The sequence below is a fragment of the Cadophora gregata genome, assembly GCF_030347475.1.
Source record: "Cadophora gregata isolate MNR1 chromosome Unknown scaffold_17, whole genome shotgun sequence".
NCBI classification, from domain to species: domain Eukaryota; kingdom Fungi; phylum Ascomycota; class Leotiomycetes; order Helotiales; family Ploettnerulaceae; genus Cadophora; species Cadophora gregata.
This window is the reverse complement of record NW_026695940.1, coordinates 442,702-457,713: the sequence shown is the minus strand read 5'-3', so window position 1 is coordinate 457,713 and position 15,012 is coordinate 442,702. Positions and strand designations below refer to the sequence as shown.

The 15,012-nt window shown below is 46.8% G+C and overlaps 4 protein-coding genes across 4 annotated transcripts; 2 read left to right on the top strand and 2 right to left on the bottom strand.

Moving 5' to 3' along the window:
- Positions 1-2,888: 2,888 nt before the first annotated feature.
- On the top strand, positions 2,889-4,514 carry ONS95_005965 (uncharacterized protein; the record flags this gene model as incomplete). Its single annotated transcript, XM_058499399.1, has 6 exons — positions 2,889-3,225; positions 3,290-3,495; positions 3,544-3,762; positions 3,845-3,977; positions 4,067-4,161; positions 4,209-4,514. The coding sequence occupies 6 exons, from the start codon at positions 2,889-2,891 to the stop codon at positions 4,512-4,514; spliced, it is 1,296 nt and encodes a 431-aa protein (XP_058350443.1).
- A 1,015-nt stretch (positions 4,515-5,529) lies between these two features.
- On the bottom strand, positions 5,530-7,566 carry ONS95_005964 (uncharacterized protein). The gene is made up of 6 exons (XM_058499398.1): positions 7,534-7,566; positions 6,983-7,478; positions 6,587-6,935; positions 6,418-6,532; positions 6,027-6,355; positions 5,530-5,974 (listed from the first exon to the last, which is right to left on the bottom strand). Exons 2-6 carry the CDS (start codon positions 7,354-7,356, stop codon positions 5,870-5,872), a joined length of 1,272 nt encoding a protein of 423 aa, XP_058350442.1. The 5' UTR covers positions 7,357-7,478; positions 7,534-7,566; the 3' UTR covers positions 5,530-5,869.
- A 186-nt stretch (positions 7,567-7,752) lies between these two features.
- ONS95_005963 (uncharacterized protein) lies at positions 7,753-9,826 on the top strand. Its single transcript, XM_058499397.1, has 5 exons — positions 7,753-8,221; positions 8,292-8,470; positions 8,529-8,626; positions 8,812-9,524; positions 9,589-9,826. Exons 1-4 carry the CDS (start codon positions 8,178-8,180, stop codon positions 9,430-9,432), a joined length of 942 nt encoding a protein of 313 aa, XP_058350441.1. The 5' UTR covers positions 7,753-8,177; the 3' UTR covers positions 9,433-9,524; positions 9,589-9,826.
- On the bottom strand, positions 9,544-13,552 carry ONS95_005962 (uncharacterized protein; the record flags this gene model as incomplete). The annotated part of the gene is made up of 10 exons (XM_058499396.1): positions 9,544-10,121; positions 10,219-10,456; positions 10,516-11,232; positions 11,292-11,527; positions 11,573-12,107; positions 12,161-12,213; positions 12,260-12,311; positions 12,459-12,593; positions 12,648-13,211; positions 13,265-13,552. 10 exons carry the CDS (start codon positions 13,550-13,552, stop codon positions 9,544-9,546), a joined length of 3,396 nt encoding a protein of 1,131 aa, XP_058350440.1.
- Positions 13,553-15,012: the final 1,460 nt, after the last annotated feature.

The window sequence follows — 15,012 nt, the reverse complement described above, 5'->3', positions numbered from 1 at the left end:
AGTTTCTGGAGGTCCTGATGCTTGATCATCTGCGAAAGCTCGCCAGGAGGCAGAACAATCCATCCCAGTATCAAATCTGTGTTTTTGTCCATCGCCCAAGCAGAGGTCAATGTTCGTTGGTGGTGTAGATGACCTAATCGCAGGCGCCGACGAACTTGAAGGTCTTTGAATTGGGTCGTGATGGATGAGACTGGTCAGATGAAGTCTGAAGATCGAAGTTTGATGTCTTGGTTCGACTGCTGAAAATATACTAGGAGGACGACAGTGAGGAGCATCTGCTGGGTCGTAGATCTTAGTTAATTGAAACTATGCATCATTTAGAACCTGCTCGACACACCTTTTTGATGAGAGGGGGTTCAGAATTGACCCAAAATTAAGACTTCAGAGCACCAGGAGATGCTTGATGAGCAAGGATTGAAGCCTCATGAAACTTTGGGCAAAGAGAAGAGCATGACAAAGCATCAAAAGAAGCCTTTACCTATGTCATTTGATTCGGCAGCATAGTCTGCAACAGTGGTATCTCATCTGCATGTCTCCTGCTCTACAGCGGTTGGACATTACCAGTACCTAAAATTTATTCTAGAACAAAAATAACAATCTTTGGATTAAGCCAGCAATCTCAAAATGGGTAGAGACAGGCATAAACAAGACAGCATAATGTCACTCACTAGCGTTTCTTCCCGGATATAATAGTCTCTTCCCTTTCTGTCTCCGTTCTGCCCGCAGCCTCACACAGGGGGGCCGACTATTATGCCCTTTCAATAATTCGGCATTTTTCGCTCAGAAGGCCTCCCCGACACATTGTTTGAGCCGTAAGACTGTATTTTAATCTATTGGCCGTTCGTAAAAAAGTGATTCTCTTCTCGTTGGCCATCTCGTGGTTTTTAAATGTTTCGAAAGCTGACTTGCCATGTGCATAGTGACCTCCAGTCCAAATCCCACGAAACTTCGCTGAAGGCGGTTCTATGCAAGTACACTTACGTGGCAAGAGAATTTGAAAGATGACATAGGAGCGATTAAAGAAAGTCATCCCGCCAAGTATCGATGCGGCAAAGCTGGATGGCCTTTAGAATGTTTGTCGGCTTGAGGCATCGGTGCCACTAGAGCTCAGCCCTTGCCTCATGACACGCTTGATCTACTTTTCATCACCTACTAAAATCCTTGACCCATGAATTTGGTATGAGAACAAAAACACCTTCAATGATCCAGAGTTTTGGTTCTCTTATTCAACTGCCATGTTTCAAGCAGGAGTGCATTACGATGGAGTCATCGTGCATCACTTTGGAGTTCAGCAAGTGACGAGACTGGATCGTGTGATTAAGCTCAATCTTGTACCGTTCCGATGGTATTCGAGGACATCTGCCGATTGGATTAACAGTGATGAGTGTCGCAATCCTGCATAGATATCCCGCCGAATGATCAGGTATGGGATAGAAGCCCGCTCTTTCAAAGAGGAAAGCCTAAAACTAATTCTGGAGATGGTCAATCTATCCATTCCATCCTGTTGTATTCATACACGAGTGATAGATTCTACGTAGTGGGGCTGTCGAGTTCTGAGATACGGTGAATATGAAAGTTTCCATCTTGCCATATCAGTGCTCACTGTTCCGAGGAGGATGATCCTCCCGGATGAAGTCATAAAATCCCGGTTTGGTTGAAATGGGGTATGAACAAAACATAGAGAGCTTGCAAAACGAGTTCCAAAGGCGGTGTCTATTCCAGGAGATATGGCAAAATCTAGATCACGTTGAGATTTCAACAGGATTGTGATGCTATTGCTGTCTTCCGAAGAGTGACCTCATATTACTTCAGTACATCACATTTATTCTTGTCCTAAGATCATCTTACTCTGCAGCCACTATCATTTAGGAGGCGTCCTAAAGTTCCAGACTCAGCATTGTCAACAGTGACGAATAGTGCCAGAAGTCTATTATGTACCCGCGCTTAGTTGTATGATTGTATCTCGGTCAAGATATTATTAAGATAGAACTTTTGATTGCAAGATTTGTTTCTATGACTCTACGTACTATTCAGATAAATACATAATTCGGACTCGTCTTCTCTGACTTTTCTTACTCCTCAAATAACTCTAGGAAAGGATTCTGTATCTTAGCTTGAAAAGTATTGATTGTAATACTAAGAGTCACATTTGTCACAACAAGTCGGGCAAAACTGCCCGCCACAACTCAAGAACAGCCACTGCGTCATTCTGTATCCGGTCCGGTTGCGGGAGTTCCGCCCACAGGATAGGACAACAATAACCCCGCGATAACTTTTTCTTCCTCTCATCTCCAGGTACGTCAGATTTGCCTATTCCCGCCTTACCGTCAACCGACTGCCGACTGCCGGCCGAAACTCTGCCCAACCGAGGACGGTATGATGGTCAGCAGCCGCTTTGGCTTGACTCGTAAGTATAACTACTTTCAGTTGTGGCTAGTTCCCGTCGTTAGCTCTGGAGATCCGAGATCCAACAAGTCTCCAATCAGCCACAAAGCTCAGCTGGCAGCTTTGGGTTCCACTAAATAAGAACGACTATCTATGCTGATCTTAGGTTGGAATAGTTAGAGATAGGTCAATCATTATTCGAACTTCAATACTACCCCGCGTTCTAACTTTAAATTTACTACTCTCGACCCGGCGCGAGCTGCCCAAGCATTCTGACAACTCGCGATGTATATCCAGATTTTGGACGGTAGAGAGATCGACATGTTGGATTACTGTTTGGTGAATGACAACTTAGAATTAGAATCAAGATGATTTCGAGCAGCGGCGAATTTCCGCAATTGATGGAAAACATATTATATAAAGCGGTTGCCCAACGATTCGAAGCAATCTGTTGACTTTGCCATACCTCATTTTGTTTTCGAACGACTTGAACACCTATCAACATGCGCTATACACTTTCAACATTCCTCATGGCACTGTCACTGGCAGCAGCTTGGCCTGCTGTTATGGAAGCTGTGAACTCTGAGAATCTACAAAAGCGACAAGGATCGATACCCGTTGTGCCTCCACCAAAGTTCACTACTGACCGTGACAACTGTGGATCTCACGGAAAATGTACTGTTTTCAACGCTCAGGACCAGCTTGTCAACGTTGCACCCGGCAGTGGGCATGAATGGCAGGCTCCTGGAACGAATGACAAGAGAGGACAATGCCCTGGTCTCAACGCCGCCGCCAACCACAACTTCTTGCCTCGCAATGGTATCGCAACAATACAACAAAGTACGTTCTAGCACCAGATGTTCTCTAAATGAAGGTCGATCCTAGTTCTAACTCTTACCCGTAGCAATCGACGGCCTTGGCGCGGCTTATAGCATGTCAACAGATCTCTCACTGGCGTTGGCAGTCATCTCCATTGCAATATCTGGCGACCCCATTGCTGGGAAATGGTCTATTGGTGGCGCATTCCCAGGTACTTTAGGGCTCTTGGGGCAACCGACTGGTATTGTCGGAACACATAACCGTTATGAGGGTGATGCTTCAATAGTCAGGGTAAGTCAGCTTACATGAGATACATGATCAGTGCTAATGATGGATCAGGGTGATGCCTACATGCATGGTGGAAATGTCGGCTTCTTCGAGATGCACAGGTGGGAGCGTCTCTATGGCCTTGCGTCTTCCGAGGGTGGTCTCACCCACGACAAAGTGGCATCTCAAGCATATTATAACGCCCAATACTCCATCCAGAACAACCCATACTACTTTTCGCTACCGTTCTCTGGTCTCGTTGCCCCGGACGCGCACAATTTCGTCGTTCATGTAAGTAACATTCCATGATTTCTACCTTCTCCTGAAGCGATTTCTTTACTACAAGGCCGATGCTGATTCTATCTTCTTACAGTTTATGTCAAACCGTTCTGCAGAAAACAAGGGTGGCATCCTGAACGGGGAGGTTCTCAAGTCGTTCTTTTCGGTCACCGGCGAACCAGGAAACTTCGTCCATACTCCCGGACATGAACGTATTCCAAACAACTGTACGTATCCTTTGATGTGTCCAGTACCTCCTTGAGACGCTGCGCGAAACTTCCCTGGAGACACATTAGCTAACTTGAATGTGACGTAGGGTACAAACGGCCAACATCACAGCCTATGAATACAGTCGATACCAACGTCGACACTGTCATCAATAATCAAATGTACCCTGGAATTATCCGAATCGTGAGTATCATCTTTGCTATTTTACGATAGAGTGCTAATTAAACAAGGGTGGCAACACCGGAACCGTCAACTCGTTCGTTGGAGTCGACACTGGGGACCTCACCGGGGGTGTATTCAATGGACCCAGCTTGTTGGAAGGTAACAACCTGGCCTGCTTCTTCCTCCAGGCCACTCAAGCTGGCTTGGTCGACGCTACTAGTCCACTCCTTCAGCCTGTTGGCCAGATCCTCGACTTCTTGAACAGCAACTTGGGACCGCAGATCAACGCACTCAACTGTCCACAGCTTTCAACCTTCAAGAATGGTCTCTTCAACCAATTCCCGGGCGCCTCCTACAAAGCTCAGGGCCAGTAAGCACTAAAATTTCGAAGATATTGGAGTTACGTGACTGTCTAATCAAGAAATTGTGTTTGCCCTGGAAGGAATGGAGCCTGAGTGGTGTGTGTAATCTTAGCGAAGTGTTCTCATACGGCACCTCTGTTTTTGCATATTTGTCTTGTAACAAGTCAATTGATATCAATCCATCACAGTGTCTAATTGTAAATATGGGTTGCCCTATGTGTCATTCGAATCCGAAGCAAAGGACGGGTGATTGTGGTAACATGCATCCCGAACTAGCAGGTTTGTTTACTTCCAGCTTGGCACAAATTAGCCGAGCTTCTCTCCCCTCCCCTCGGGTGCGTCACTGAGAGTTCCTTCTTGTGTCTCCTTAGAAATGGTTATAGTATACACTATTAGCAGTTTGATACTCAAATTCAATCACTTCTTTGTTCCGCGGCCTGGCTCGGCTCTGCAAGCTCAACCCCGCAATGCAGCTAGTATCTTATTCCCGCATCGCTTCCTCATGCCGCCAGAAAATAGCTCATCAGGCCGCAGTGACTTCGCGCAAGTTCATGCGACCGCCGCCCATGCAGAAGGTCTGACAACCATCGAGATCCAGGCGACGACTAAAGCATTGTTGATCGTCGCTTAAGGTCATCATGAAGCGGCTGAGGTTGCGCTCATAATTCTTCGCTCAACGAGCCGATCCTCTTCCATGTAGTACCGAAATCCTCGGCATTTACTGTTTACCCTGTAGAATATACGCAAGAAGAGACGAGGCTCGGGAAACGCCGTGAATGGAACCACCGATCGCTAAGCTTGAAGATCCAACAATCTTTAGGAAGAGGTTACGCCAGCATCACAGCATAATTCGGCTGGTGAAGCATAAATGAATTCTGATGGGCTCAAATGTCGAGCATACTATATGAGCAAGAAAAGTGTCAGAACATGTGTGCGTAGCATTGGCAACTACCAATCTGAAAATAGTCACTTCGTTCAATTCCATCTTGGGAGAGGTGGTTTGCTGGTTGGTGGTTTGATCTCTTCTCCGGAAATTTGCTGAAGACCCAAAGGCAAACTTTTTGCTTACAAGCTTCCACGTCCAATGGTAGACACATAAGAGAAACAAACACCTGTCCTTGTCCCCAGAAAGTAGTAATGTCCTGTGACACTGCACATGTACTCGGATAATCTGATTGATCCCTTGTCTTTACAGCGCGGCGAGGTATATGTGGTGGCAACCTTACGTTAATTTCCTAAAACAGTTTATGTAAAACAATCGCTACACATCGATGAAACCTTCCGTCAAGTCTGAAGGAGATTCCATGCCTCTGCTACCTCAGAGCGGAAGCAAACCCGGGAACAACGTTACACCAACCAGGTTCCGACTATTCATCATCACCGCCAAAGCTATATTGCCTCTTCTTGACTTCCGACATCTTGGTGATATCATACTGTGCGCCACCGGGATGATCACGCTTGAAGCTTGGCCACTACATCTACGTCAGTCCAGCTTCAAATTCGCCACCCTCACTTGTAACCTACCTCTCTCTTCCAATCCGGGGTCTTTGATCTCGCTTCGCACGACTCTCTCAGCTTCTGTACATCCTCCTCTCCAAATTTGATACCTTTCGGGAAGATCCATACCATGCCTGCCTCGTCAGCAGCCTGGACGATCTTCTCAACATTCTTGATTCGGAAATCGCCAGCGTCTTTACTGAGAAATTCGGTCACGATCAACGTGAAGATATTCACATTGGGAATTGCTGAGTCCGGGGCGATAAGGGAATGCTCAGCGAGCAATTTGAGGCCGGTGATCATGAGAGGAACAAACATGTTGAAAATCTCTCTGATGCCTCCGCTGTTGTCGTTCACTACATGGTGTCAGCTGATTTCCAGCGAGCGATTCCACACAGATCGGGTGAACAGAACATACTCATAAGTGAGTAAAGATCTCCAACAAAGAGCCAGAACCCCAAGCCTTCGATATATGACCACTTTTTAAGCGGGGAGACATCCTTCTTGTAGAGAATCTTGTTGAATTCTGCGAGCTGAATGGTGAATTGTAAGCGTTGCCTTCTCATTTATGCGAAACAAAAACATACCACGTTCTCCAATACCTCTGTCATGCCATAGCCAGCATAGTCGTTGTAGATGTACATGCCATGGTAGTCAGGATCCCTCTTCTGCTGCTCTGTAATGATGTGGTTGAAAATTTCCAGACCAGCAAGGGTGATGGGGAACCCCTTATCCGTGACTACTCTAGACTGCTCTTCTTTGCCATCCTTACCTTTATCCGTATCTATTTTTCTTCTTCTTGCCGTTGTCTGTGTCCTTATCTCTTCGTTCTGAAGCTTCTCCATCACCATCTTCGTCCTTGTCACAGTCAACCTCATCCTCGTCGTCGCCATTCGACCACAAAACTGTGCCAACTGGCGGCAGCTCTTTCTCGAGCTATCAATATATTAGAGGAGCATTCAAAGCAATCTATAAGAACGTACGGATGATAAATCAGAGTATTTATACGTCTTCTGGGTAGCTGGGGCCAAATCTGATGCAGCTGCTGGGAAATCCACCTTCTTTCCCTTCGCGACTTTCTTGGCTGGAGGGTCAACGTTCGAATCCGCAGCTGCGAGTGGGGCCTTTCGTTTTGTCCCTGACGCGTTCTTAGGTGGCATAGTTGCGATTTGGGAAGTAGCGGCTGGAAGTTTGGGCAACTAAGGACTCCATGTGAAGCTTCGGAGGATCTTTGTTGTGTAATAGATTTAACTTTGATCATCTTCTGGGCGGACGCGTCAAACTCTGAACAGCGCGTCACGTCACGTGATACAAAATCAGATTCTCTTGATAGCAATGGGAATTGCAGCCAGCTCATCAAATGTCCTTTCTTTATCAAAGGCTTCCGTTATTCAATGTTCTTCGCTGCTACTTTGGTCAAATGGCTTCGTATAATGTAGACCATCCAGTTAGAGCTCAGGTCATTGCCGTCACTCCTATCTATACAACTTAGCGTCATCTTCTATCATGGTAGTTCCATAGGGCCTCTGCTCACAAACTAGTACTCGAAGGGATGTTTGTCATTGAGAATGGTATGTCGTGCAGGTCGCTTACTGAGTATTGACTTCTTTATGCCAAGCTCGCTTAGCGTTTTGCTTCAGGATTGTTTTCCAAAGAGCCACAACGACTCGGGAATTCTTGTACGTTGGACCTTATTTCCGATCGTGTCAAGCTGGATCATGCCAAGACATTACGACCATCAAAAGCATTCTGCCTCATTGCTAGTCGTGGATGTGTTGCAATGCATATCTACACTTTTTCTTGGAGAGCCTGAGACTAACGGCCGCCCCGTTACCATCCGACTGCTTCAAATCCATATTACAGCGGCTTCTCGTGAAGACAGACAGCGCATATATACTTATGTAGACCTCGATTCTCCATGTATTTCTGGGAGGCAGCAATGTCTTCAGAGGGACATGGAAAAGAGGTCAAGGAGCTGAAGCAGGAATGAACCCCTGTTCACACTAAGCCACTTTAAGATCCTCGTTTCCTAGCTTCATCAACAACCAACGAATCCTTCTTCATCAGCACTAGACATCCTCCTTCCTGGAGAGCTGACATCTCAGCAGCAACTTCATTTCTGCAGTTGTCGCGATATCTTGTTTTAATCCCACTACAAATCTCACGATTAGCATCAAAATGTGGCTCGTCGAAGCATTTTTCCACGCACCGCCTATATCAAGGTACAGTATCTCATCACTCTCCCAGTCGCCACGGCTCTTCCCATCTCATACCTAACACAACGCAATCTAGGACCCTTGCCGCCGTATCCTTCATCTTCTCTCTCCTCCTCTACATTGGCGTCCTAGACTTCACTCTCTTTCACCTATCCTTACCCGCCCTCATCCAGTTTCCCCCTGAGCTCTGGCGGCTCGTAACATCGCTTCTCATCACGGGCCCTAGGCTCTCCCTTCTTTTCGATGTATACTTCCGTGAGTCAAGACCGGATATGACAGCCTAGTAGACAAGCGGCAGAGCTGACGAACATAGTATACGTGTACGGCGCTAAGCTTGAGATTGCTTCGCCTAGATTTTCGCAAAGGGCGGATTTTGTGACTTATTTGTGTTTCATCTGCGGCGTTATATTGGTAAGTAAATACCATTGATTTGCTCTGCACACATATGCTCTATAAATCCTCTCCATGTATGCGGAGCCTTCAAGTCGTCTCCAAGGGGCAGACAGAAGAAATGGTCACGTGAAACATACACGTTTTTAGTCATTGCCCTTCCCTGGAGCAAGCGTCTGAGTTACTGTCTATCTAACACTCCACAGATCCTCAACCTCCTCATAACCTCAGGCCATGTCCTCGCCTCCTCCCTCGCCCTCTCCTTCATCACCACCTCCGTGCGCGACACTTGGGACCAACCCATAACCCTTTTCATCCTCACCATGCCCTGCCAATACCTCCCTTACGCCTTCCTCCTGCTAACACTAATCACCGCCGGCCCTCAAGCAGCACTCATCCAAGGCACCGGACTCGTCGCCGCACACCTCTACGATCTACTCACTGGCTTGTACCCGAGCTCCGGCATAGAGAGGAATATGCTTCCTACGCCGGGGTGGATAATGAAGGTGTTTGGGACGCAGGATGTAGTGAATAGACCGTATGGGACGGCTGTCACGGGAGCGACGGGGAAGGCGGCTTGGGGGTTAGATTTATCGTGGAAGAGATTTGGGCCGGGGAGGAGGCTGGGTGGAGAGGGGGCTAGTGCGGAAGCGGAGAGGCCGAAGGGGTTGGTGTTGGCTGCTATTGTGATGGGTATTTTCCTGTTACTTTGTGGTGTCTCGGGGTATCTGTTTGTTTACGGAAGTCCTGGGTGGGGACCATCTGTTGATGGCGGTCCTGTGCCTGGGGGCGCGTCCCGTGTTGGAGCTGGAAAGGTCATCCCTTGAGACGTGTTACTTGCAACTGGGGATTGTGAGAATGAAATGAAGAAAAACGAAGAAATATGTCTTAAATTTGGAATTAAAATGAAGTCTAGATAGTAAGTTGAGAATCAAATTTCATACAGGGTTCTTATTGCTAAGATTTCCACTACTACCCCTCAGCAAAGTACCTCCGAACCTCCGTCTCTTCCCATCCACACTATCCCCAGCACTCCCAGGAGGTAATCCATTCGAACTATTAGTACCTGCGGTTGATAACCTCCTCCCCTCCGTCCCAGTCGCAACAGCTCCATGTGCGCTCGCATCACCATTCGATAAGCCTGTGCTCAAGCCAGCTCTCGATCCTCCTTTTACCACAAGACCGCCGTCTGCCAATCTCTCTAGTCTTTCCTTCTCCAACAACTTCGCTTTGTTCCATTCTTTCTTCAACTTGGACCTTTCCTTTCGACCATATATCCACCTGACAGCCTCGTTCCTCAAGCCATAAAAGCCATCACTCTTATGATCCTTTGGATTATCCGTTCTCTTGGTAAGTTTGTTGAAGATGTGGACAGAGGTATGCCAGATGTATCGAGCGTATGAGTACTCGTAGATGAAAGCCCAAATGATAGAGCCGATGAAGTAGAACAGGCTGCGGATGAACGTGCTGAAGGCCAGTGCGAGAGAGATGATGATAACGCCGACGGATATTGGGACTAAAGGAAATACAGATATTAGCATCAGCCGAGTCAAGATTCGGAAATAAATATGGAATCGTGATATAGAAGGTGTTGTTAGGAAAGATGTGCTCACAAAGTAATTTGAAAATATGCTTCAGACTCATGTTCGGGTCGCCCTTCGCATCCGAAAAATCTTTTGCATTCATCCCAAAAACAGAACTCATGAAAGACAGCGGCAAGAAGATGATTGTGACAATCGTGAACAGCATGATGGATCTGCCCTGAGAGACGCTTTCGTCTGCACGTTTCAGCGCATATTTGGCCTCGATGATACTTGCTTGTTGCTGTTTGAGATCGAGGAGATCTTTCAGCTGCGATTGAATCAGCAACAAACATAATTAGAACCATGATTGATGGTGGGTAAGAATACCTGATCAGAGACATAGACGGTACTCTGCTCCAGTTTGTGTAGCTCTGCTCTGCGGCCAGAAATCTCCCGAACGACCTCTTGAGCAGATTGAATAGTACTTTCCGGGATCGATATCTTGGCAACAGATATTGTTGTTTGACAACCTGCGTCTGCTACCCTCTCTGCCGCTAGTATTCCATCTGAAGGTATTGACAGTGGGTCTGCCAGTCCTGCTTTTAAAACTGCTAGGTCAGTTGGTCCCACATTCGTCCCTTTCACAGTCGGAGTATCGTCAATCACTGGTATCGTGGCAGGATGAGCGTAGCGAGCGGATCCATTCTCAGTCGAGTGGTTCTTTTGGACAGTGGACACCGTTTGAGAAGAATAGGTGTCTACCTGATCCTTTTCCTTCTCGAATCTTTCTTCCAATAGCTTTCGTACCTCAGTCATAACATCCAACATCTTCATTTCGGTCGTTTGCTTTTCATCTTCCTTTTCCTTCAAATGTTGCAAGTGGCTAGTAAACTGCTCAACGACGTGGAGCTGCTCGGTAAAGATATGCGACATCATTCGCAGTTCTTCAATTATGTCGTGAGTTTCGCGAAGCAACTCACCTTCTGGGTTGATGTTCAAGTACCTACGGGCAGTTGCTTCAAGGTCCGCTTCTTGGTAGTCGTTTGAGCTAAGCTTGTCAAGTTGTCTCCAGAAAGACTCGAATGAGATACATTTCATTCCAGACTAGATGTGGTGGAATCAGCTAACAACACCGTTGGTAGAGGGGTCTCAGCAGAGCTTACAACATGGCTGAGGGCATTTGAGAAAATGTCAAGAACTTCAGGTCGCTCATCGACAGGCTTGGTTCGATCAAAGAAAACGGTTGAGCATTGGTTCATGATCAACAGAGCCATGTCGTAGACGGACCGAATTTCGCCCTCACGGAGGTGATCGAGCCGGGCACGAATACCTTTATGCACACCAGACCAATCTGGCTTGTTTCGTCCCCATCTTCTTGGAAAGCTGGAGATGATGGTATCTGATTCGTCAGCATTCCACTCGATAACATAGATGCTGAACTTACTATCATCGAGGACGTATAACCATAGTTGATCGACCATGATCACCCTCGAAGTTCTTGAAATATTCTTCCCTCGCTTAGTTTCACGATATACGACCTGGTCCTCATCCCTGCCATCTGTGTTCTGAAGCTTCCAATAGTATGACTGGTCGAGCGTTCGTCTTGCATGCAATGGTGGGTCTTTGTGCAAATGATCTCGCAGAATCCTGACGTCAGATTCAATATCAAGCGCATCGTAGATTCTCGCGATCTGTAACAAATATTCTCCAAGTGCCCCTCGTTTCTTCTTCTTTTCCCCTCGTTTCACTGGCTTCGCTTTCTTCTTCTCTTTCTTCTTCTTCGCTGCTTCTTCCATCGCGAGAAAATCAGTCAGCTGTCGAGCGTGTCTGAGATACAGTTCCTCAGCAGTCTTTCCCATTTCTTCTCGTAGAGTCTCGGTAACATGTGGTCGGTCACGATGATATTCTTCTGTTATCTCTTTCATGATTTGCGTCATTTTCTTTCGTCTTCGATGTGTTTCCCAGTGTAAATAAGGCATCTGTTATCTCTTAGCTTCTGGTATTTGCTACTGGGCGTATCCGGAGGACGTACGAAAACGACAAAGTTCTTGCTTCCTGTAATAGGGTCGGAACCGCGAGCCGTATCTGTTTTGGTATCAGAACAATCCATCGAATTTCCTTGAAAACGTACCAGGAGTAATCAGAGAACAGTGAGACCTCATATGTCGTGCGTGGATAGGATCCTGATCATGATCAGCCACCATAGCATAATAAGTGCGTCTACGAAGCACTAAGCCAGATTTTTCGTGGATGAATCCACCTCTATAATAATTACTCCATGTAACAGCCAGACTGAACAGACTGCTCTTGAGAAAGGAGGGTAGTCTTACGTATATCCCACCATGCTGCAAAGAAGTCCAAAACTGGCGACAAAGAAAATTGGACGATTTCTCACAATACTTGTCGTGCTTCCGATAGTTGAATTCTCCCGGAGTCTCCTCGCCATGATACCTGGCAATGGCTTCCTATTGAGGAATCAGCAAGATGACCAAGATATCAGGATATTCATGATGACATACCTCGATCCAATGCATATTATTGGCAGGAAAATGGAAATATCGGATTGTATTCGGTTTGCACGGCTCATTTAAGGGATTCTGATCATTCGCCAAAAGGATCTTAGAAAGTGAATGTCTGTTTGACTTGTAGTCCATGTATGATGACGGGCAAGATTTATCAGATCGTTGTAATATGATTTCATGAACACTGATCCCGTAGTCATCAGCGGGAAGCTTGAATTCGCGTGTATCAGTGGCCTCGCGATGTGGCGAGGGAGGTAGTTTTGCTTCCTCCTTTTTCGATCTGAGCTTATTAGATACCTTCTCGATGAGATGTGCCAGCGGATCTTTGGTATGTGATGCTGCATCCTCTTCCGCTTTTTTCGCGTCCAGTAGGATTTTGGGTAAAGGCGGCTCGACTGGATCATGCCAGGTTGAAACCTTCCTGAGGATTTTCTTCTCTAGTTCGATCCGTCGATCGCTGGCAGCTTTCGTTTCGAACCTGTTCAAGTATATCCACTTTACCACTCTGGTTTCGACATTTTTGAGATTCTCGTCGCATTTGGCAATAGCATGCTTTCTCCACTATCGAAGATCAGCTCTATCATCGAGACATCGATTGACCCAGAGAATGGTACCATCGTTTGGCGATATAAGAACAACTCAACCTCTGGCTTATTTCGCTCCGTGTCATCAAAGCCTTCCCTGAGCTTATCGATCCTATCAATCTCGCGTCTGATTCTTTTCTGTGAATTTTCTTCATATTGCGTCTCCAATGCTGGTCGCTCCTTGTATCGACACCGAAAGTAATTGATCAGACATTCGTCCTGTAGCTGTTCGGGGATCTCATCAGCCTCGAAATCTTCCCCATCGTAGTCTTCCGTAACCGCGGGAACAACGTGGATCTGTGGGGTTTCGGACGCCATGCTTTGCGCTGTGGTGATCAAAGAGCACTTTACTATTCCAGCAACTTCGAGGAGTGCTCATTTATGGGCATTTAGTCCTTCAGCCGCATCGAGTAGCTCTCTTCGGTCTGTCCCAAAAGGCTGCTTACCAATACCAAATTCGAGGGAAGTGCGGCTCATTTTACTGAATGGGCACACCCAAGCAGGTGTCCCGCCCGAGATATGTCGCCATTGACGAATAGAATGCTGTGCCTATCCACCAATTACCAAGAATTTTCCGCTGTCGTACAAACTGTGAAGCATGTAACAGGCTCGATTGGCGAATCAATCTGTGTGGTGTGCCCGTGTTGCAGTTCTTGGGGGCCAAATGCACTTCATGGCTCCAGCTCACGGCCTGCAGCTCGGTGACAGGTTGTGCACTCAGGGGGGATTCTCTGCTGCGTCCTGCCGATGAAAGCAGTGATTCGACGAACCTTCGGACCAAAGAATGCCATGAAGGTACTCTGCCAGTTCCCGCCGAGAACAGCATCGAGCATTAGGGCTAAAATAAAAAGATTTGGGAGAGTTGGAGGAAAATAAAAGGGAGAACGGAGCAAGGCTGGACGGTTCGGGTTCCCCGCCTCAATAACCATCCATGCAGCTTCCAATTCGGATCACCGACAGGAGCTGGAGAATAATTGAACGCCATGAAAACGCCTTCTTTAGTCAACATGCAAAGGAAAGCTGGGATGGTGACATGGTAATGGTAATGGACTTTCTGCACTTTAGCGGAAATAAAAACGTCGAGGAGAAAACATAATAGGATGTCACCAGCCACAATTTTGTGCCAGTACGAGTATAATAGATTAGATAACCAGAACAGCTTGCTTGGCACCTGCCTCCGTGGCCTGAGCCTCGCAGGAAAGTAATCGCTGCATCATCAGCAGCGAGGACCAGAATGAGAAAGTGCATTCTGCATGCCACATATTGATGTCATGGTGATACCAGAACCAACGCCCATGTCGCAAGGCTGAGCTACGTTTGAAGGTGGGATGAAATTGGAATACAAACCCGATCGTTCTATGACCAGGCAGATTCGATCATCGTCATCTGAACGAGGAGATAGAAGCATAAACAAGCGAAGCTCAGGTTATGTGTTGTCAATTGTTTCGAAGCTCGAGGGATCTTTGCTGTTGTTGTTTCAAAATACTGTACACGAGAAGTGGCGAGTCGAGCCTCCAACCCTGCCATCTCGATGTGGGTAGGATTCCAGGTTCAGCCGCTGAAATATCCTGAACGACGGAGCCTCGTCGTGAAAGTTTGCAGCCATATGATCGCTCAAGAGTCGAGGTGCTTGTGGCTATACTGCTGGAATGAAATATCCTCAGGAAACCGAGAGATGGGCCATTGTTGGTTCTCTTGAAAGTATATGACCTTGTTGACTTAACTCAGCCAACATTGAAAAATGTATATACGCTAGGGCCTGGACATCGCGTTTTATT